At 36.1% G+C, this 23,427-nt stretch overlaps 1 protein-coding gene across 7 annotated transcripts in view; it reads right to left on the bottom strand.

Annotated features, from left to right (window-relative positions):
• Positions 1–23,427, bottom strand: part of LOC125649900 (protein unc-79 homolog) — a 77,870-nt gene that overhangs the window by 38,593 nt on the left and 15,850 nt on the right. For 5 of the 7 annotated variants that reach the window (XM_056165761.1, XM_056165762.1, XM_056165765.1 and 2 more), the window contains 14 exons: positions 22,614–22,680; positions 21,675–21,712; positions 20,468–20,571; positions 19,556–19,643; positions 18,826–18,914; positions 18,589–18,718; positions 16,776–17,084; positions 16,368–16,665; positions 12,297–12,412; positions 11,334–11,482; positions 11,006–11,163; positions 9,868–10,049; positions 7,071–7,272; positions 1,570–1,743 (listed from right to left, as the gene is read on the bottom strand). In XM_056165761.1, the coding sequence (XP_056021736.1) occupies positions 1,570–1,743; positions 7,071–7,272; positions 9,868–10,049; positions 11,006–11,163; positions 11,334–11,482; positions 12,297–12,412; positions 16,368–16,665; positions 16,776–17,084; positions 18,589–18,718; positions 18,826–18,914; positions 19,556–19,643; positions 20,468–20,571; positions 21,675–21,712; positions 22,614–22,680 (2,104 nt within the window). The remainder of the gene's footprint in view (positions 1–1,569; positions 1,744–7,070; positions 7,273–9,867; positions 10,050–11,005; positions 11,164–11,333; positions 11,483–12,296; positions 12,413–16,367; positions 16,666–16,775; positions 17,085–18,588; positions 18,719–18,825; positions 18,915–19,555; positions 19,644–20,467; positions 20,572–21,674; positions 21,713–22,613; positions 22,681–23,427) is intronic. The other 2 variants (XM_056165763.1, XM_056165766.1) reach the window with 1 other exon arrangement.

Here is a 23,427-nt window from a genome sequence, read left to right as displayed (position 1 = left end):
TTAAAATCATCTCAAAACTACAATTCAATCTTAGTTGTCACTGCAAAGCGAGTCCAATTTGGTCATGTAAACAAATGTTAGTTAAATTTGATTAATGACACTCACAAATTTCAAATTATGACATGGAATTTAAAAAACAGATCTGAAGTTTATATTAGCAAATACATGTACGTCTACTTGACGAGAAAAAAAATGAAAATCACAAACTAAAGAAAATAAATTTCTAATACTCAAAGCAGTTAGTAAATCATTGTCCGGTCAGATTTACATGTATATAAATAACTTATTATCTCACATACAAGGTAAAAAACATAATCCACTATGACAAGAAAACAACTTATTAGAACTCTACGAGATCAGGAATGTTTTTTTTAAAAATCCAATTCAAACTCTTCATAGATTAAACTAAATTAAATGTATTTGCAAATATATGAATGTATCATCTCCAAATTTACCTGATATTGATAACAAAAGCATACTTTAAGACAAGATCTACACATACATATTGATACACCCCCACCCCCCAAATAAAATACCAAGAGGCTTACAAGCCTTATCGGTTACCTGAGTATTAGTAAAAGTTTCACTAGTCCCAAGGGCTATCAAATCTAGAAAAAATTTCCTGTTCTGAATATCTATTAAGCTATTTAAATTCTAATATTCAGCAACAGCAAAAAACAAGATTGTGTTCTTAAAACTTCAACGCCCTTTAAAGTGCATACATTGATGAAAGAATAATATAATGCATGTGTATGTATTAACATGTTCACAATTTGGACTCGTCCTAGGATCAAAACCCTGGGGTTGCAAAATTCACAATTTTGGTACATCCTCCTCTGCTTTTCCTAATTTTATACTGTATCAGCAAACTTAATAAGCTTTCAAATGATATGGCCAATAATCACTATAGTAATTTGCTTCCCCCCCCCCCCCCCCGGAACCAATACCTTTACCCCCTAGGATGATGAAATTTACAATTTTGGTAAAGGACTACCTATTCCTTCTAAATATCTATTTAGTTTCAATTTAGTATCAATAGCATCATTGTATTACGCATATACACTATATATACCAAGTTTGGCCCTGCCCTTGATTCAGAACCTCATGAAATATACAATTTTGGTGAGGCCTTCCTGCTCCACATCACTATTCATTTAGTTTTTCTAAAATATATGTGGTTGTAAAGAAGATTTTTGAAAATTGGTCAATTTTTAACCCACTCCTAAGGCCCCAGGGATGCAGGAGTCCTGAAATTTACAATGTATGTCCCCAATGTGACATCCTAAATACGCTTCATACCAATGAAAAGAACTGGAATGGCAGTTATTAAGACGTTAAAAATGTTCAATTGATAATGCATGACGCATGGCGACGGACGCAAACCAACTGCAATAGCTAAAAACTCAGGTGCCTAAAATGCACAATAGTTATTCAATTTAGTGATAAATCTGAACAAATCTAATTATTGAGAAAAAAGCGAGCTAAGTATTTAAGATTTCATATCCTGTGTGTTTATGATTTCTCTGTACCTTTGGGAGGAGTAGTTTGTGTTTTATGATTTCTCTGTACCTTTGGGAGGGGTAGTTTTGGTCAGTAAGTGCATGGGAACGGACACTGCTCGTCTGTACGGCGGCTTCACGCTGCTGCTGACGGAACGGATGCTGTCTGTCCTTGCCAAGGCAAATCGAGCACGGTTCAACTTCCTCAGGAAGTGTTCGCTGTCTCGTTCACTGCTGGTCAAGTCTGCAGGAGATAAAAAAAACGTCCTGCTGATACACACCACATATATATAGATTCACTGTTCAAGGATTTACTGTGAAATTCAAAAACTAAAATGCACACATCCCATGCAAAACAGGCAGTGTCTAAACACACATATCTTAAGTATGTTCATTATCTATATAGATCATACAATGGTATATAATGTATAGGTGTACATATTAATGATGCACTACTGTAGTTTCATCATTTTTTTCGTTGGATACCATTTTACACGGTTGTTCCTGACTGCGAAATCAAGTCATCGAAATAAAAGCACAAACACTGCAGGCACTCAACGTTTTGAAAACCAATAATAAAAAAAAATCGTCTTCCTATGAACAAGCTATTCAATAGTGAATAGTTTGTTTATGTAAAGCCATTTTTTTTAATAAGAGATATCTAAAACGTTGAGAGCCTGTGAGGAAGAACATGGAATAAAGATTCGAGAAATGATGGATCTATGACTCTGTAGTGTTTTATAAATGTAGGAAGTTCCATGCCCATGAAAACTGATGAAACAACAGTATCTTAGATTTACGCAGAAAGGAAAAATGGAACTACAGCCACAAATAAACAACCAACACACTGTGTCTAATCTACAAATAACTAGAGTTGTTTAAAATATGTGTATAATCTCAGTCAAGTGACTTTTAAAAACCCTCCTTTTCATATTAATGAAATATCTGGTTTATATATATAGGATTTCCCATAGTTGTGGTATGATATGATTTATATCCATGGAGTTGTGTGGGTTCCCCCCCCCCCCCCCCCCCCCCCCCCCGAGTCTTGGTGATCGAGATTCTTTAATTTTAATAACATGTTACCCCCCTCCCCCCTCTTCTTCCTGGTTTGTTATAAATTTACACTGTTCACCGCGTATCATTCTGTAGACACATCATTATTATGTATGATTTAAAGAAAACCATCGTTGGAAACCCACGGTCGGTTGCACTCCGTTTAAGGGAGGTTAACAGAGCGAGACCAGCCGTGGGTTTTCTACGATGAAAGAACAAGTGCCAATTACAATACACAAAAAAATCATGTTTGAGAAGATTTCTATTTAATGTTGAATAAAGTCCTTCTATTGATTGATTGCATCTTGTTTAACGTCTCCCTCGAGAATTTTTCACTCATATGGAGACATACGTCACCAAGACTGGTGAAGGGCTTCAAATTTAGGCCTTTGCTTAGCGCTTACGGCCATTGAGCAGTGAGGGTTCTTTAGCGTGCCACACCTACAGTGACACGGGACTTCCGTTTTTAAGGTCATATCCAAGGACCCGTGACATTCACACCTGATGCAGAGTGTTTGGCAATGGAACTGTCACTACCTGTTTTAACGACTTAGGTCTGTCGCGGCTGGGATTCGAACCTCAGTCTTTCGCATGTGGGACAAACGCTCTAACCTCTAGACCACCGCGGTGGTATTAAGTCCTTTCAAACCATGAATGAAAATATAGTATCAGCAGTAGCTCCAACCTCTTGTGAATTTTAACGATCTATTTAATGGTTCAGAGTAGAAAAACAGTATCAATTTCCTCTTAATATAGTTTTATTTAATCAACAACCAAAGAAAATGTATATGTTATCTGTACTTATAAACAGATTATTGTCAACATCAGAAAATCGCACATTTTCATTAGAAATATATATCAAAATCTGGGACAAACTTTTAATTTCAACATTTTCAAAAACCTGTGAATTATGGATATCAGGGAAATCATGATATAACAGATTTACAATAGCGAAAATACCAGAGTTATTACCCTTGACTACACTTTAATAATATAAAATTTAATTGATTATTTATAGAAAATATAAACCTTTTCAGCATCAAATAGTTTACCAAGTTTTTTTTATTTTACCAAGTGAATACAAATCCCCCAAAAGATATATTTCTATCATGCACAAAGTTTAATTAAATAAAGAATTTGCAAAGACCTAAAATGCACATAAGGGTGGAGCTACTTAGGTATCATTTTTTTATGGTGATAATGAAATGTCTTTATTACTAAATATCTTGGTATGGTTACCTTGACTTCATCTTGCACATATCTGTATGCATTTCATACCCTGCATCTTACGTAGATTTATACGCATTTCATACCTTGTATCTTACATATATTTATACGTACATTGTATTTCATACCTTGCATCTTATGTAGATTTATACATATTTCATACCTTGCATCTTGCATATATTTATACGTATTTCATACCTTGCATCTTATGTAGATTTATACATATTTCATACCTTGTATCTTACATATATTTATACGTACATTGTATTTCATACCTTGCAGCTTATGTAGATTTATACGTATTTCATACCTTGTATCTTACATATATTTATACGTACATTGTATTTCATACCTTGCATCTTAGGTAGATTTATACATATTTCATACCTTGCATCTTGCATATATTTATACGTATTTCATACCTTGCATCTTATGTAGATTTATACATATTTCATACCTTGCATCTTGCATTTATTTATACGTATTTCATACCTTATATCTTATGTATATTTATACGTATTTCATACCTTGCATCTTATGTAGAATTATACATATTTCATATCTTGCATCTTACGTAGATTTATACATATTTTATAACATACAGGTACATTACTAGCAGGGACAGACATGACAAAATCAGACACTTCTACACACAAACAGTATGAAACACATGCTACAGAACAAAAAATCATAGATTGCTAGTATCATCTAATCTTTCTGTGATATAATTTGAGGATTATAAAGGGGGGGGGGGGGGGTGATGCAGAAAAAAATGCTTTATTAATACTTATTACATACTTAATAATAATCATTACAACAAAAAATTAAATAAACAGAAACAAAAGAAATACTATCAAAATTCTAACTGATTCAGAATTTAGTTAAATTCCCTCTTTAATGGAAATATAAAACCTGAAAAGTCAATCTGATTAAAGTAAGATCTTTGATCCGCTCCATTATACATGTAGTTATGTCGCTTTGTGTAGCGACATAACTATAACGGAGCGGATCAAAGATCTTATTTTAATCAGATTGCTTGAAAAGTTCAAATATAATAACACCACAAGATCAACCTTAATGGACTAATACCAGAATGGAAGAGTTTGAAATGGAAATTTTACAAAATGTATAATTACAAATCTATAATGAATCGTCATACCGATCTGACACAACATAGCTATTGTTAGACACGATATAGTTATTGTTAGACACGATATAGCTATTGTTAGACACGATATAGCTATTGTTAGACTCGATATAGAGCTATTGTTAGACACGATATAGCTATTGTTAGACACAATATAGCTATTGTTAGACTCGATATAGAGCTATTGTTAGACACGATATAGCTATTGTTAGACTCGATATAGCTATTGTTAGACACGATATAGCTATTGTTAGACACGATATAGCTATTGTTAGACTCGATATAGCTATTGTTAGACTCGATATAGAGCTATTGTTAGACACGATATAGCTATTGTTAGACACGATATAGCTATTGTTAGACTCGATATAGCTATTGTTAGACACAATATAGCTATTGTTAGACTCGATATAGCTATTGTTAGACACGATATAGCTATTGTTAGACACGATATAGCTATTGTTAGACTCGATATAGCTATTGTTAGACTCGATATAGAGCTATTGTTAGACACGATATAGCTATTGTTAGACACAATATAGTTATTGTTAGACACGATATAGCTATTATTAGACTCGATATAGCGATTGTAAGGTCCCTAATATCACACGAGTAAAAAGTCTGTATTTATAAGTAAATAATAGAATTTGTTACCTGGCGCTAGATGTAGTTTGTTCATTCACTTAGCATGCTTCCAGATTATCACAATAATATCTGCTGCAACATCATTTCATAATCAATCAATATTGATACAGTTACTGTAACAAAAACGTCATAAAAAACATCAAGAGAAATCTCAACACTCGCCGTACAACCAGAAAAAAAAATCCCCGAATCATTTATATCATTATAAAACATTTGTCAGCATAAAATATGAAAATCATAATTTTGCAATCAGCTTTCTCTGTGAATGAATAAAGGAAACCCATGTGTCCAAATGGGCGACCACCATGCCCTCTCACATATAACCACTGTCGATCAGGGGATCGAACTCGGGTCACAGCGGTGAGAAGCACGTGTGTTTACCACTACCCTACCCGGACACACAATTTAATATCATACCAGTCAACAAAACTAAAGGAACTTATGAAAAATTGGATTTAAGCTATAGACATTTTGTCAGCCTCTATGCAAGAACTGCTTTGGCCCTAGGGCAACAGGTTGTGTCAAGAGGCTGACAAACTGACTATTGCCTCAAACCCAATTGAAAAATTTATATCATTAAATATTCACCAAATGGGGACTCCCTGGAATAAATACTGAATTTCAAGCAGCAGTGTTGAGACTTCATTTAACCACAACAAATCACAAGAAATGGATATATGCAGTGTTCTGGACATTCTGAACTCTTCAAATCTGACATGGCTGTACCACAGTTATCATATTACAGTCAATCTAATTCAACTGCTTATTTCAAAATGTATCAAACATTGATTTAAATCCTAGAGCATGGGGAAAAACTTTGAAGTAGAATAATTATGATTTAAGAAATTATACAATTAAGGACAACATAATGAACAAAGACACATTTGATTTTCTTCATTTCAAATCATAACATGCTTTTTAAAGAAAATTAATTCAGTATATTGAATTTATATAGCAAACTTATAATACAATCTGGATTTTGTGATGGTAATTCATTGATATAAAGCAATTTAATTTATCTAATCATATCCAAAATATGTTGGAAAAGAAGACATTAAATAAAGACAGCAGCTGGGTCACACAGGTGCTACGTAACAGATAGGTATTTATAGACATGTACTGTGGAGTATTTAAGACAGATTTTGATGGAAGTTTTGGATATTTCTTTGTGTTAAAAATAAATTTACATGAATGAAAATACTAGTAACTTTCCATTCGTGTTTACAAACATGTGTGTTTTTTATGCAAACTTCCAGATGTATTTTGCAGATTTGTGTGTGGTGTAATATTTTTTTTTTTTTTATACATGCAGAGACTTGAAGACAGCCAGAATGTCCAATCAAACCAGCAAAACACCAAGGATATATCTGTTTTACATTCTAAATGGAGACAAAAAATTCCAGAGGAGAGCAAACCATTTAGAAGAAAAACATCACGCCAAAGCTAAAAACCCGAAACCAGACCATTTCCTGGGAGTTTGTTGTAATCATTATAACCTGTAAGACAAGCTAGTTCACCACTATTTTCCAGATCTATCTGAGCCTCAAGGGAGAGAGCATCAAACCGCGCCAAGAAAAATTCCCAGTTGAGGATGTCGCAGTCCCTCAGCATGTTCGACAGCAGGTGCAGTCTCTGGAGGATCATGATCCGATCGCTGATCACATGATCAAACTGGAACTCCAGGCACTTACACAGGCACTGAAAAGTAATCACAAGACTGGTACAGAACTATTGGCAGGCTTTACAAAGAAACACCCTACTACCTAAATAATCCTGGACACTGTACATAATTACCGTATGTTATAGAAGTATTAGAAGGCTTTACAAACAAACATTCTACTATCAAAATAATCCTGTACACTGTACATAATGAAAGAAAAAATGAGCAAGCTCACATACCCCATGCTCCAACATTGCTTGACAATGTCTCACATAATGAATGGTAATGCTATGCATTAGTGCAAGTACAGGACAGATGGATTGTCTCTAGATACGAAGTGACAACGCCTTGTACATAATGTCCTAAACTAGTAAACGCGGTACCTTGATGGCCACGGATTTGATCGTCTCTAGATACTGAGTGACAATGAACGCAGCACCTTGATGGCTGTGGATTTGATGGTCTCTAAATACTGAGTGACAATGTACGCAGTACCTTAAAGGACACATCTCGTGTTTTCAAAATATGCAGAATTATATGCATTTTGTCTTCCTTATGCTTATAGAAATTAATTGTAATAGTTCGTTCGCTGAAGTATTGCGATAATTAGCCACAATACGGACTTAAATCTAAGCCCCGATTTCAAAAAGCCTAGTTAATTAGATAGGTAGTCACGTGGTACAGTGACGTCATATGCGACCTTTGTCGATCAACTTGTTGTAAAAGTAGTGTTAGATATTTTTAAAAACTCGGGTTTTAGGGGCCTAATTTATTTACCATGGATAACATTTATTTCGATGTTGACAAATTTCCCGAGTCTTATATCTTTTAGCCACCAGTGCATACAAATAGCGACCCAAATGTAGCGAGAAAAGCGAGTATGAAATCTGCATAAATTTGCGAGTAAATAATGTTTACATGGGATCACTGTCTAAACACAATTTGGTAATGCCATTTCTGTAAACAACTGTAATTAGAGTTGTTGTTTTTCTAAAATAAACAGTGCAATAATTATTAAATTTATTTTTGGAGAAGTTAGATAGGCCTAAATTATGATACGGTTATGTATCATTGACAACTAGGCCTACTGTCACGGGTGCATTTCGCGGGGGGGGGGGGGGGGGGGGGGGGGGGGGGGGGGGAATAATAATAATGATCAAACTTATTGTGAAAATCACAATACTTTTAAATTATTTTATTAAAGCAATTTTATTAGGCCTAATCATTATTTATGTTATCAACACGTTGTTACTTAAGAAGTGGGAGCGCAGTGTATGCAGCGTGCTGTTGTTGTAAACACGTACGCGTTCCTTAAAAAAAAAGAAGAAAGCATTATAATTCAATTCAAAGTCGGGAAATACTATATTTTATTATTTATAATTGAAAGTTCAATTATCTTTTATCTTTAAATTTCTTTTTTAAAACTACCAGTTGGTAGACACTGCTAGCAAAGTTCTGCCTATATGTTGTTACAAGGTGAAGGTCAGTTGGTGCGAGTGTGTATTGAATTCGAGAGCAGAACGGAAAGCATATGCCGTAGGCCTATATGTAACAGTGCGTAGCTTCGATAGAACAATTTTCTCGCAGTTTATCTACGTCTTTGTCCAAGTGCTTGTTTGAAAAAGTACAGGGACAAATCCTACTGGGGGTTTTTATGGCAAAGTCGTTGTGCCGACAAAAAATATTATACCTTCCTTCGAAAATTGAAAAAAACACAGTCCAAATCCTCTCTACTGACAGCAAGTACACCCTTAAACGGCACAAAACACCCTAATGCAGTGTTATTTACAAGCTGTTAATGTGATAATTGTTTGTTTGTCAATTAAATCTAATCTGTTTATGAAATGGCTATCAACTGTTTTCAAATCTTCTCACTCGAGGTCGCATATGACGTCACAGATAATGGCGCGTAAAATATCGAAGAAAATGTGCATATCGCAAGATTTGAATTTCATCGCTTTCAAACTCGAAAACTACGCAAACTGTTTCATTTAAACACATGTAAAGTAGTTTTAGGCATGAAATGAATTAATTTTGCTGAAAAAATTAAAAAGTTTAAAAACATGCGATGTGTCCTTTAATGGCTGCAGATTTTATGGTCTCTAGATACTGAGTGACAATGAATGCAGCACCTTGATGGCCGCGGATTTGACCGTCTCTAAATACTGAGTGACAATGTACACAGTACCTTGATGGCCACGGATTTGACCGTCTCTAAATACTGAGTGACAATGAACACAGCACCTTGATGGCTGCAGATTTGATGGTCTCTAAATACTGAGTGACAATGTACGCAGTACCTTAATGGCTGCAGATTTTATGGTCTCTAGATACTGAGTGACAATGAACGCAGCACCTTGATGGCCGCGGATTTGACCGTCTCTAAATACTGAGTGACAATGTACACAGTACCTTGATGGCCGCTTTGACCGTCTCTAAATACTGAGTGACAATGAACACAGCACCTTGATGGCCGCGGATTTGATGGTCTCTAAACACTGAGTGACAATGAACACAGCACCTTGATGGCCGCGGATTTGATGGTCTCTAAACACTGAGTGACAATGAACACAGCACCTTGATGGCTGCGGATTTGATGGTCTCTAAACACTGAGTGACAATGTACACAGTACCTTGATGGCCGCGGATTTGATCGTCTCTAGATACTGAGTGGCCCGTTGTGCTACAGCTGTGTTGATATCTTCCACGGAACCAATCAGGAGACAGAATGCATGAGCCAGGGCTGTCTGTATAATCTGGTTACACTGTAGTCCGTCGGTCTCTAGAAATCTGGAAAGCACTGTCACTTTCTCCACTACAAATCAGAACAAAGAACAGGCTTTTATTCCTGACACTGTAACATCTCTTCTAAATAAATCTTTATTTCACAACACAAAAGTGATCATTTCACACTACAATCAAGAAAAACACTGAAAAAGGAGGTGAATTTTATTCCCATCATAGATTTCAAATGACACACTGTGACACTGTATACATATAGTGACACACTGAATACAGCTTTTAAAGTTTTTCCTGCCATTTTATCTTCACTATTTTCAATGTGAAAAAAAAAACAATGTTGTAAACATAACTTTATAACAATATCATTTCACAGTTTCTAATGACAAACAAGAAAACAAAAACACAAATCAATAACAGCACATTACCATGTCAGTAAAACATGGTAATAGTGAACCTACAAGGCCTGGAAAAAGCAGTTCGCTATCACAAAACTTCATTATACAGTAAAACACGGTTATAGCGAACTTTCAAGGCCAGGAAAAAGCAGTTCGCTATCACCAAACTTCATTATACAGTAAAACACGGTTATAGCGAACCTTCAAGGCCAGGAAAAAGCAGTTCGCTATCACCAAACCTCATTATACAGTACAACACGGTTATAGTGAACCTTCAAGGCCAGGAAAAAGCATTTCCCTATCACAAAACTTCATTATACAGTAAAACATGGTAATAGCGAACCTTCAAGGCCAGGGAAAAGCATTTCCTTATCACAAAACTTCATTATACAGTAAAACATGGTAATAGCAAACCTTCAAGGCCAGGGAATAGCAATTCACTATAATTAAATATAATCAAAGTTTAGTTATTTTTCCCCGATGGGAGGAGATAAACATCGTTTTGCAATAAGCATGAATTCGTTATCAGTGTGTCCATTATAAACATGTTTCACTGTACATAACCTCCAATGTACAATATAATGCACTGTGACCAATCATTATCTTACAATGCTGAGACAACAGCATTCGTTACCTGCAGCAAATCTGATCTTCCACTCCTCATTTGTAAAATCCTCTTCCACTAGCTTCCAGAAAATATCCGATCCAGTGGGGAGGGTCAGGCAGTGTAAGAGGAGGGGGACAGCTACATAGGCCAGCTGGGACTGCTTCCCCTTCAGCAGCTTCCACAGACTAAACAAGATCATAAATTTTAAATAAAAATCAGAACTTCAAAAGTCTTGATTTCTTGTATAAGTTGACGGAATACAGCACATTTTCTATATCGAGACAAAAAGTCCGACTTTGATAGGTCGACATTAGCAAAACTTTAAACGCTATATTTGCATCAATATTAGACTTACTTGGGAATTAAGTACTTGCTGAGTGAGAATTTAACATAATCAGGAAATTGTGTCACGGTGTAATTCAGGCATTCTCCATTCAGAATGAGATACTTCATCGAAGTCAACAAAGCAAATCCTGCATCCGTGTCTGTCACATTACCAAGCTCCTAACAAAATAAAACATCAACAAATCCTGTATCTGTGTCTGTCACATTACCAAGCTCTAAACAAATTAAAACATCAACAAATCCTGTATCTGTGTCTGTCACATTATCAAGCTCCTAACAAAATAAAACATCAACAAATCCTGTATCTGTGTCTGTCACATTACCAAGCTCCTAACAAAATAAAACATCAACAAATCCTGCATCTGAGTCTGTCACATTACCAAGCTCCTAACAAAATAAAACATCAACAAATCCTGTATCTGTGTCTGTCACATTACCAAGCTCCTAACAAAATAAAACATCAACAAATCCTGTATCTGTGTCTGTCACATTACCAAGCTCCTAACAAAATAAAACATCAACAAATCCTGCATCTGAGTCTGTCACATTACCAAGCTCCTAACAAAATAAAACATCAACAAATCCTGTATCTGTGTCTGTCACATTACCAAGCTCCTAACAAAATAAAACATCAACAAATCCTGTATCTGTGTCTGTCACATTACCAAGCTCCTAACAAAATAAAACATCAACAAATCCTGCATCTGAGTCTGTCACATTACCAAGCTCCTAACAAAATAAAACATCATCATACCTTCATTTTCCATTAAAGAACTAGATATGATAAGGACCTGATTTAGCCTTTTAAAAAGTGAAATGTTCAAGATTTGACTATATTTTCCTAAATTTTAATTACTGAGTGGAAAGAAAACCACAACAATACTTAGAACCAGTTTCATGCCATTATTCAATTCTTGTATCAGATGTGAAAATGAAGCCTTTTTTCATCTGCCATTGTTTTTGGGCACTTTACCTGTAGGAAGGCATGGTGGAGCTGCAGGTGTAGTGGCATATTGCTCATGTCAAATCCTGGATCCTCCTCTTTCTCTTCTACTGTGCTTTCCACGTCATCATTAGAAGTCATTGAACCTATAGAAAACACATACATACCTTGGGTTCTAAGTCATTGAACCTATAGAAAACACATACATACCCAGGGTTCTAAGTCATTGAGCCTATAAAAAACACATACATATTCAGGGTTCTCCATCATGGTTTTTACTGTGCGGCTCTGACACCATACAATTTTCACCTGACACAGTGGCAATGTAACACAGTACGCAACACAAAAAAATTAACAAGAGGCCCATGGGCCTAGAATTGCTCCTCTGATACATTGTAGAACAGGCAAAAATTCTCACTAACCAAGATTCATCAATGAACAAAGTTTGATGATGTTAAGTCAAATAGTACCTGAAAATTTAAATGTAACTGTCCAAAAGTAGGTCATGGTGACCTACTTTTGGTCAACACACTGAAAACTCAAGATGCATCAACTGTCAAGTCAAATAGTATTCAAATATAGCCGTCAAATTCCAAAAGAAGGCCACAGTGACCTACTTTCTGGTCGACACACTCCAAAGACTCAAGATGCATCAACTGACAAATTTTGATAATTGAAGTCAAATAGTATCTGAAATATTCAGATATAAATGTCAAATTCCAAAAGTAGGTCACAGTGACCTACTTTTTGGTCGACACACTCTGAAGACTCAAGACCAATCAACTGACAAAGTTTGATGATTGTAAGTCAAATAGTATCTGAAATATTCAAATATAGCCGTCAAAATCCAAAAATAGGTCACGGTGACCTACTTTTTAGTCAACACACTCTGAAGACTCGACATGCATCAATTGACAAAGTTTGATAATTGTAAGTCAAATAGTATCTGAAATATCAAAATATAGCCGTCAAATTTCAAAAGTAGGTCACGGTGACCTACTTTTTGGTCAACAAACTATGAAGACTCAAGATGCATCAACTGACAAAGTTTGATGATCCTAGCTTTCATAGTGTCCAAAATATGCATCTAAAATTGAAAATGTGAAATTTGAATGTCTGCAAAATTCAAAAAGTAGGTCACTGTGACATACTTTTTTATAAATATGTTTTGAGGCCTCTAGATGCATCAACTTACAAGGTTTGATGATTCTAAACCTCTCGGTATCTGAAATAACAACCTAAAATGTATTCATAAATGATTAGCCATAAAATTCAGAAAGTAGGTCATGGTGACATACTTTTCACATGATGCACTTCAAGGTCCCATGATCCATCAACTGACAACTTTTGATGATCAAAGGCTCAAAAGTGTCTAAGATATGCATCAAAATCCATTTAATAATAATTACCTGCGAAATTCAAAAAGTAGGTCACCATGACCTACTTTTGAGACAACATGATATTTTGGTCCTAAGATGCATCAACTGACAAAATTTGATGATCCTAGTCCTTATACTAAGCAAAATATCAAAGTTTTAACAAAACGAACTTTAAGGTCAACTTTGAAGTGACCTTGAGACCACACCCTTTGCCCCAGGATGATGCATTGAACAATTTTTTATCTACAACCTATCCTCATCCTTATGCATAAGTTTGGTGATAATTTGCCCAGTGGTTCTTGAGAATATTTTTAGCAACCACTACTTTTGTTTGCATTTTCCTAATTATCTCCCCTTGTTAAAGGGTCACAACCCTAGTTTTAGTACAAATGAAAGCCCTTGGGTCAAGGATACCCTGTGACAAATTTGACGAAAATTGGCCAAGGTTTTTTTTAAATATAGCCCTTTTTCCAAAAAGTTGACGCACACTGCACGCCAGACATATGGCCATATGATTAGCTCTTTGAGCCTTCGGCTCAGAAGAGCTAAAAATACAGTAAGATCTACGTCGATCGTGAATGAAACTAGGGCAACGAGAGAAAATCCTTATTGTTTACTACATTAAAGTGGACTCGAGTTCAAGTGTGGGACAGTGGTCCATGTCTCAGAGCGGTGATATTACGTAATGGAGAACAACTCCACTGATACTATACACAGTAAGTACTAAGTAGGTGTGAAAGGAACAGTACTAGCCACTTCATTTTGAATTGTTGAAATAGATAATTGACATTCACAGCAGCTTCGCAGAACAAGAGGCCCACAGGCCTTATCGGTCACCTGAATACTAGTGAAAAAGTATCACTACTAGAAAAAATTTCCTGTTCTGAGTATCTAAGCTAAATTCTAATGTTCAGCAACAGTATAAAAAAAGATAAGTTCTTAAAACTTCACTGCCTTCAAAAGTGCATACACTGATGAAAGGCTTTAAATAAAAGGTGTATTAACATTAAAACATCAAAAGATGACTAATTTGGACTCATCCTAAAGTCATAACCCTGGGGTTTTGATTGAAATTCACCATTTTTTGTACATCCTTTTCTGCTATTCCTAAGTATGCATTTAGATTTTATACAGTATCAGCAAACTTACACATAAATACTACATGTATATACTAAGTTTGGCTCCACCAAACCCTATAGAACCCTTACTCTGGGGATCATCAAGTTTACAATTTTGGTAAAGGACTACCTGCTCTTTCTAAATATCTATTCAGTTTCAATATAGTATGAACAGCACTAAAGAAGATGTTATTTAAGTGTTTTATACATAAACACTATATACCAAGTTTGGTCCCACCATGGGGTCAGAAACCCTACCCCGGGGATCATGAAATTTACAATTTTGGTAAAGGCCTTCCATGCATTTAGTTTTTCTTACACGTGTGTGGTTCTTGAGAAGAAGATTTTGGAATTTTCTAAATGTCATGAACCACTTCGCATGCAGTCTGCAACACAGTAAAATTTGAAATGATGGAGACCCCTGTATATCGATAGTACTAACTTCGCAATGACAATATGATCTTTGTCACTTCATTTCTTATGGTAATTGTGAATTACAAATCTGAAAGAGACAGGCACATCCTAAGTCATTGCTTTGAATTCTTGTTTGAGAAACCTTGGAGTATGCTAAAACTATCAAAAGTCATAACTGCCAGTGTAACGATAGCACTGCTAGTTTAATGATAAAACTGTTAGTCTAATAATAGAACTGCTAGTCTAATGATAGAACTGTTAGTCTAATAATAGAACAGCTAGTCTAACGATAGAACTGCTACTCTAATAATAGAACTGTTAGTCTAACGATAGAACTGCTAGTTTAACAAGAGGTACTGTGAGCAATGCTCACTAAGAATACCCCCCGCTTACCCCAATCTCCCAAAGGGTGTTGGTAACAGGTAAAACTTCAGTATTATGATCCAAAAGGTATCTAGGAACACAGCATCTCCATGCGATGAAAAAAGCCGTTAAAGAATTTAAATGGAAACCATATTGCTACTTCGATGTCCAGTGCGCTTGACCTTTGGACCCCAAAATCAATAGGGAACATCTTCATCCCATGGGTAGTCCATATGTTTGATATGGTGAATGTAGGTGGAAAGGATAACGCTTTAGAGCCCAGAAACCATATTGCTACTTCGATGTCCAGTGCGCTTGAACTTTGACCTTTTGACCCCAAAATCGATAGGGAACATCTTTATCCCATGGGTAGTCCATATATATGATATGGTGATGGTAGGTGGAAAGGATAATGCTTTAGAGCCCGGAAACCATTGCGTCTACAGACGGACGGACGGACAGACAGATTCCAGTATACCCCCCCCCCCCCCCACACAACTTGTTGCGGGGGGTATAATAATAGAACTGCTAGTCTAATAATAGAACTGCTAGTCTAACGATAGAACTGCTAGTCTAATAATAGAACTGTTAGTCTAATAATAGAACTGCTAGTCTAATAATAGCACTGCTAGTCTAACAATAGAACTGTTAATCTAATAATAGAACTGCTAGTCTAATAATAGAACTGTTAGTCTAATAATAGAATTGTTAGTCTAATAATAGAACTGTTAGTCTAATAATAGAACTGCTAGTCTAATAATAGAATTGCTAGTCTAATTATAGAACTGCCAGTGTAAGACTTGTAACAAGTCTTGTCCTCTACTCACTTTTTCTGGACATGCACATCGGGGTGGAGGACATCCGTTTTGACTCGTCCACTCGTGGGATTTCCTTTGTTGGAATTTTTAACTGGCTGAGGGGACAGAAGTTCTGCATGACCTGTGACGTGACCTGATGCCACAGGGCCGTGTTCTGGCAGAACATACAACTATTGGCCTGCTGTTCATCTGAACAGATGTGTGTGCCATCCCAGGGAGTTCCAAGCATCAGCGTCAACAGCTGCATGATCTGCCGACTCGTCTCGTTGTACAGGCCGAGGTATTTAGGGAAGTTCTGCAGCTCCAACTAATACATTTCAAATGCATTTTTAATTACACAACACAGGCAACAATGATTTACTTAGATTAAATTTAATATCTATAAGAATATGTCAATTTTTAAAAATGAATTAAAACCTGTTTCAGGATTAGATCCAGCATCATGATGTAACATGGGAGCACAAGTTCTGTCTCCCGATCATAAATCTCAAATGCTTCTACCACCACGTGAGTCTTCGCAGGACTGAGGGGTGGAGGGCACTCCTCCTCCGGGGAATTCTGGGGGAAAGATTGGTGATGGGAGGACTTCGTCTCTTCTTTGGGACAGGATGAATCAGACTCGGCTGTATTTTGCTGTTTAAGGGTGACTGTCATGTTCTGCACCCCCGATATAAACATACTTAGTAGCATGTGGATTGGCAAATAGATGTCTAGTGAGGAGAGGATCTAAAATAAAGTCAATCTCTGGTAAGGAGAGGATCTAAAATAAAATCAAGGTTTTGTGAGAAGAGGATCTAAAATAAAGTCAATGTCTAGTGAGGAGCGGATCTAAAATAAAGTCAACATTTAGTGAGGAGAGGATCCAAAATAAGTCAATGTCTAGTGAGGGGAGGATCTAAAATAAGTCAATGTCTAGTGAGGGAGGATCTAAAATAAATCAATGTCTAGTGAGGGAGGATCTAAAATAAAGTCAATGTCTAGTAAGGAGAGGATCCAATATAAGTCAATGTCTAGTGAGGAGAGGATCCAAAATAAGTCAATGTCTAGTGAGGGAGGATCTAAAATAAAGTCAATGTCTAGTAAGGAGAGGATCCAATATAAGTCAATGTCTAGTGAGGAGAGGATCCAAAATAAGTCAATGTCTAGTGAGGGAGGATCTAAAATAAAGTCAATGTCTAGTGAGGGAGGATCTAAAATAAAGTCAAAGGTTCAGAGTAAACCCAATGGTATCATCACCGATTTGCCAATGGTAAATATTTAAGTCATTGGTACCATTGGATCCTTGTGTACTCTGAACGAGTTTGGGTTACAAATGGTGAGAAATCCAACAATGGTACCATCGGTATACCACTAACTGATCAATTAGTACGAAATGTCAAAGATATACGCTCATATCACCTTTGTGAATAATTTTGCACCAAGAAGATGCGTTTAGAAATATAATTTGATGTCCTATATAAATACTTTCTACTCCAGATTATTTTCTCCATTTTTGCTATCCAAGAGTTTTCAGTCAATAAATGCGAAGCGGGGTGGACCAAAAACCCTTTGGCTAATGAAGATGCAGGGTTATGTTTGAAGCAATATGCCTGAAATTGTCTTTAGCTGATGTCTACGATGATATAAGGGGGAAAGATGTGATACAAAATCGGTTTCTTTCAGTGTGTATGCGATGCCCGTCATTTTTGATTACGTCATAAATAGAGTTACCAACGCTAACAGAGCTCTAGGTTGTCTGCAGAAATGTTAACCATTGGCAAATTTTATTGGAAAATATTGGTACCATTGTCGTACCAATGGTACCTTATGTCAACCAATGGTAGTACTCTGAACACACCCAATGTCTAGTGAGGAGCGGATCTAAAATAAAGTCAATCTCTAGTGAGGACCTGATCTAAAATAAGTCAATGTCTAGTGAGGAGCGGATCTAAAATAAGTCAATGTCTAGTGAGGAGCGGATCTAAAATAAAGTTAATCTCTGGTGAGGAGAGGATCTAAAATAAGTCAATGTCTAGTGAGGAGCGGATCTAAAATAAAGTCAATGTCTAGTGAGGAGCGGATCTAAAATAAAGTTAATCTCTGGTAAGGAGCGGATCTAAAACAAAGACAATATCTAGCAAGGAGAGGATCTAAAATGAAATTTTTTTTATCTACTGTTCTGGTTTGAAGAAGTTCTTAAAGATAAATCATTCAGCAACTAATCTCCTCTGCATTAAGACTGATGACAAACCTGTAGCCATTGTAAAGCTTGCTCTTGTACATATGCACTGTTATCATCAAATCTCTCCGAAATAAAGTGGTACATCTTGTCAGAATCTGTTCCGAAGGGTAGGGGACAGAGGTCCATGTCGAAAGATTTACTGCAAAAAAAACCCAGAAATTATTGTATCAAGACTGAAAATAGAACATGAAAGCAAAACACACTACAGCTTGTTCTAGAGACTTAGTTCCTGTGTTGATTACAAACTTCAGCAGGACTTTGAGGTGGCGCAGGTCTTCCGAGGGAACTTCTGTTCTGATGGCTTCCAACCAGTAGGGCATCACATAGTCCCACATCTACAAGACAATGTGTTAAAGAGATGGTAGAGATCTTTTTATTTCTCTTTTACCTAATATCATTTTATCTATTTCTAATACTTTTAAAAAAAAAAAATATATAAATGAATATTTATCAATTTGGAAATGATTACATGCTTCAGTTACAATAGGAGCCCACTTATATAGCAGATTGAAATTTTGTCCAGGAGGCCAAAATTCAGGGGATGTAATTTGAAAATTATAATTGTTTTAAACAACGAAATAAATGCAGATAAATGTATAGAATTGCTATTATTTACAGGAAATTATTTGCATGAGTCGTTTGGACTCATTTTAAATCTTAAAAAATTCAAACAAAATGACCTTTTAATCGCAGAGTACATATACACAGAAGTATACAGTGCTTTGAAGTGTTTGGTTTCATGTAGTCAAACCTCATTATCCCAAACTCAATGTGAAAGAAAAATAAACTTCCGAGATACCTGAGTATTCGAGATATCGAGGATAAAATACTTAAAGAATATGTGGTTGGGACTTTCGAATCACTTCAACATATCCATGGTATTCGAGATATCAGTGTTCCAGATATCGAAGTTCAACTGTATTTGGAACAAATAAACGAGGAGTTCTTTAAATACACGATTATTTGTTCAACATGCCTCAAAAGTGATGACATCATACGGCACCAAACAGAAGAAACAGTTGAGGCCTTCTTTGATCTGCACAGTTCTGGAACACAAGGTGTCCCTACAAAAGGAAATACCTGTACATTTAAATTCCTGAACATTATCAATGTAAAATACTGTATGGATAAGTTTATCTTTATAAGCAAAAAGGAAATCACACTGAAAATCAAGTGATCCCACTGGAATTCAAACTGGGAACAACTTATGTATCTACCTTACTACAGCAGGACACAGTTACAGTGAGCACTCTTATAATGAATTCACACTTATAGTGAAGTGATTTTTATTCCCTGTAGTTACAAAACATATTATGAACTTATTGTATATAACAAATCATGTTTAAAACAAATCCACATTATTCGTCTTCAGCACTTCACTATAACCGAGTTGTACTGTATACTGAACATATAACAACATAGTTAATCTTAAGCACTTCACTATAACCGAGTTTTACTGTATACTGAAAATATAACTTAATATAGTTAATCTTCAGCACTTCTCTATAACTGAGTTTTACTCTATACTGAACATATAACAACATAGTTAATCTTCAGCATTTCTCTATAACCGAGTTGTACTGTATACTGAACATATAACAACATAGTTAATCTTCAGCACTTCTCTATAACTGAGTTTTACTCTATATTGAACATATAACAGCATAGTTAATCTTCAGCACTTCTCTATAACCGAGTTGTACTGTATACTGAACATATAACAACATAGTTAATCTTCAGCACTTCTCTATAACCGAGTTTTACTGTATACTGAACATATAACTTAACATAGTTAATCTTACGACATGAAAATTGTTTCCCATGGACACACTAAAATAAAATTAATCTTACGGACATGTACATTGAATAACAGTGTAAACAGGCCTACCAGAATCCTCCCACCCTGGCATACTCCACTGGGTGTGGCAATAGGCAGGACACAATGACCTCAAAGTGAGTTTTAGCCACTTCATCCAACCAATCACACACATACTGTAATAGAGCAGATATTGATGACAATTTAGCCAGTCACACACATACTGTAAGAGAGCAGATATTGATGACAATTTAGCCAGTCACACACATACTGTAAGAGAGCAGATATTGATGACAATTTAGCCAGTCACACACATACTGTAATAGAGTGAATATTGGTGACAATTTAGCCAGTCACACACATACTGTAAGAGAGCAGATATTGATGACAATTTAGCCAGTCACACACATACTGTAAGAGAGCAGATATTGATGACAATTTAGCCAGTCACACACATACTGTAATAGAGTGAATATTGGTGACAATTTAGCCAGTCACACACATACTGTAATAGAGTGAATATTGGTGACAATTTAGCCAGTCACACACATACTGTAAGAGAGCAGATATTGGTGAAAATTTAGCCAGTCACACACATACTGTAAGAGAGCAGATATTGGTGACAATTTAGCCAGTCACACACATACTGTAAGAGAGCAGATATTGATGACAATTTAGCCAGTCACACACATACTGTAAGAGAGCAGATATTGATGACAATTTAGCCAGTCACACACATACTGTAAGAGAGCAGATATTGGTGACAATTTAGCCAGTCACACACATACTGTAAGAGAGCAGATATTGATGACAATTTAGCCAGTCACACACATACTATAAGAGAGCAGATATTGATGACAATTTAGCCAGTCACACACATACTGTAAGAGAGCAGATATTGATGACAATTTAGCCAGTCACACACATACTGTAAGAGAGCAGATATTGATGACAATTTAGCCAGTCACACACATACTGTAAGAGAGCAGATATTGATGACAATTTAGCAAGTCACACACATACTGTAAAAGAGCAGATATTGGTGACAATTTAGCCAGTCCTTAGTGAAAGTCACTGATCACACAAACATATATATAATTCTCTACCGATCATGACTGTGAAGGGCTTAAAGATTATATGGTAAACAAAATATGGCTAAGTGTCATTCATCAAGCTGACAAAATCATCGATATAAACATAAATTTATGAAAAATGAAAACAATTCTTATATTCCCATAAACCAACCATTCTAAAACTGAGAACTAAAACTTTAACTTACTTCATCCTTCAACCTCTCCAAAGCATTCCCAACATTGTCTGAAAAGAAATGTTAATGTATTGAATTCAGGAAACAATGTAGGTGGTATGTATCAAATTGCAAAAACATTATATAATACAGTATTGCGAACTTTACCATTTCATGTAGTCACAAAGAGAAAGTAAAGTCTTACCATCCGGCAGATAGGCGACCAGTTCGTGTAATTAGAAGCAGAAAGTAAAGTCTTACCATCAGGCAGATAGGCGACCAGTCAAACAAAAAGTAAAATCTTACCATCAGGCAGATAGGCAACCAGTCAAACAACAAGAGGCCCATGGGCCACATCACTCACCTGAGTCACCTTGGCTCATATTTAAATTTTTTCCCTATATATTCACATGTAAAACTTTTATCCCTATTGTGACCCCAACCTACTCCCGGGGGCATGATTTTTTCAAAAATTGAATCTGGACTAGATCAGGAAGCTTTCATGTGAATCTCAGCTTTTCTGGCCCAGTGGTTCTTGAGAAGAAGATTTTTAAAGATTTTCCCTATATATTTGTATGTAAAACTTTGATCTCCTATTGTGGCCCCATCATACCCCCGGGGGCCATGATTTTAACAAACTTGAATCTGCATTATGTCAGGAAGCTTTCATGTAAATTTCAGCTTTTCTGGCAGTGGTTTTTGAGAAGATTTTTAAATGACCCCACCCTATTTTTGTATTTTGGTGATTATCTCCCCTTTGAAAGGGACATGGCCCTTCATTTGAACAAACTTGAAAGCCCTTCACCCAAGGATGCTTTTGGCCAAGTTTGGTTGAAATTGGCCCAGTGGTTCTGGAGAAGTTGAAAATGTAAAAAGTTTACAGAAAGACGGACGGACAGACGACGGACAACAGGCAATCAGAAAAACTCACTTGAGCTTTCAGCTCAGGTGAGCTAAAAAGTAAAGTCTTACCATCTGGAAGATAGGCGGTCGCATCAAACCACTGAAACAGCATCCCCAATAACCGCCCGAGCACCTCCTACAAAACAAAAACAAAACCTAACATACTGTTTAAGTAGTTATTTAAGTGTGTGGGAAATTTACACTAATCACGTGGTCACATAATAAGTGCGTAAATTTCCCCGTGCGTATAGTTATAAATATTCGATGTAATATGTATTATATTCCATTACTGCGTACTTAACCCAGCGCAAATAACCACTTTTACAGTAATAGTTTTACATGTTAAAATTACAGACACAAAAAATAACATGTTTGGTTAAAGAAGCCATTGATTGCAGGACAACACCATTTAATTAGTTGTGTTTCTGTGTAGGTTTCACAAGTTTACTGAATACAGCAGAATAACTCGGACATATTTATTCAGGATATGGCTCAGACAGAGACCTTTTTTACCTTGTAAGACTACGAACTTCAGGTACAATCTCACATTTACAAACATCATCATGCAAACTGAAACAGAATAGAAATCTACATCCTGAAGGAAAATTTTGCAAAATAATAATGAAATATTAAGATGATGCAAAAGAGACAGTCTATACATAGAGAGAGAGAAAGCAAGAGAAAGACAGGAACTGACAGGAGAGAGAGAGAGAGAGAGAGAGAGAGAGAGAGAGCAGCGAGAGAGCGAGGAGAGAGAGAGAGAAAGAGGAAAGAGTGAGAGAGAGGAAAGAGACAGGAGAGAGAGAGACCCATCGATAATAAAGCTGGAGAGCCTACTACTACTGCATGCCAAAGTCAACAACAAAGGGATCCATACCAGTTT

This window comes from Ostrea edulis, chromosome 5 (assembly GCF_947568905.1).
Source record: "Ostrea edulis chromosome 5, xbOstEdul1.1, whole genome shotgun sequence".
Lineage (NCBI taxonomy): Eukaryota > Metazoa > Mollusca > Bivalvia > Ostreida > Ostreidae > Ostrea > Ostrea edulis.
This window is presented reverse-complemented; position numbering and strand designations above follow the sequence as displayed.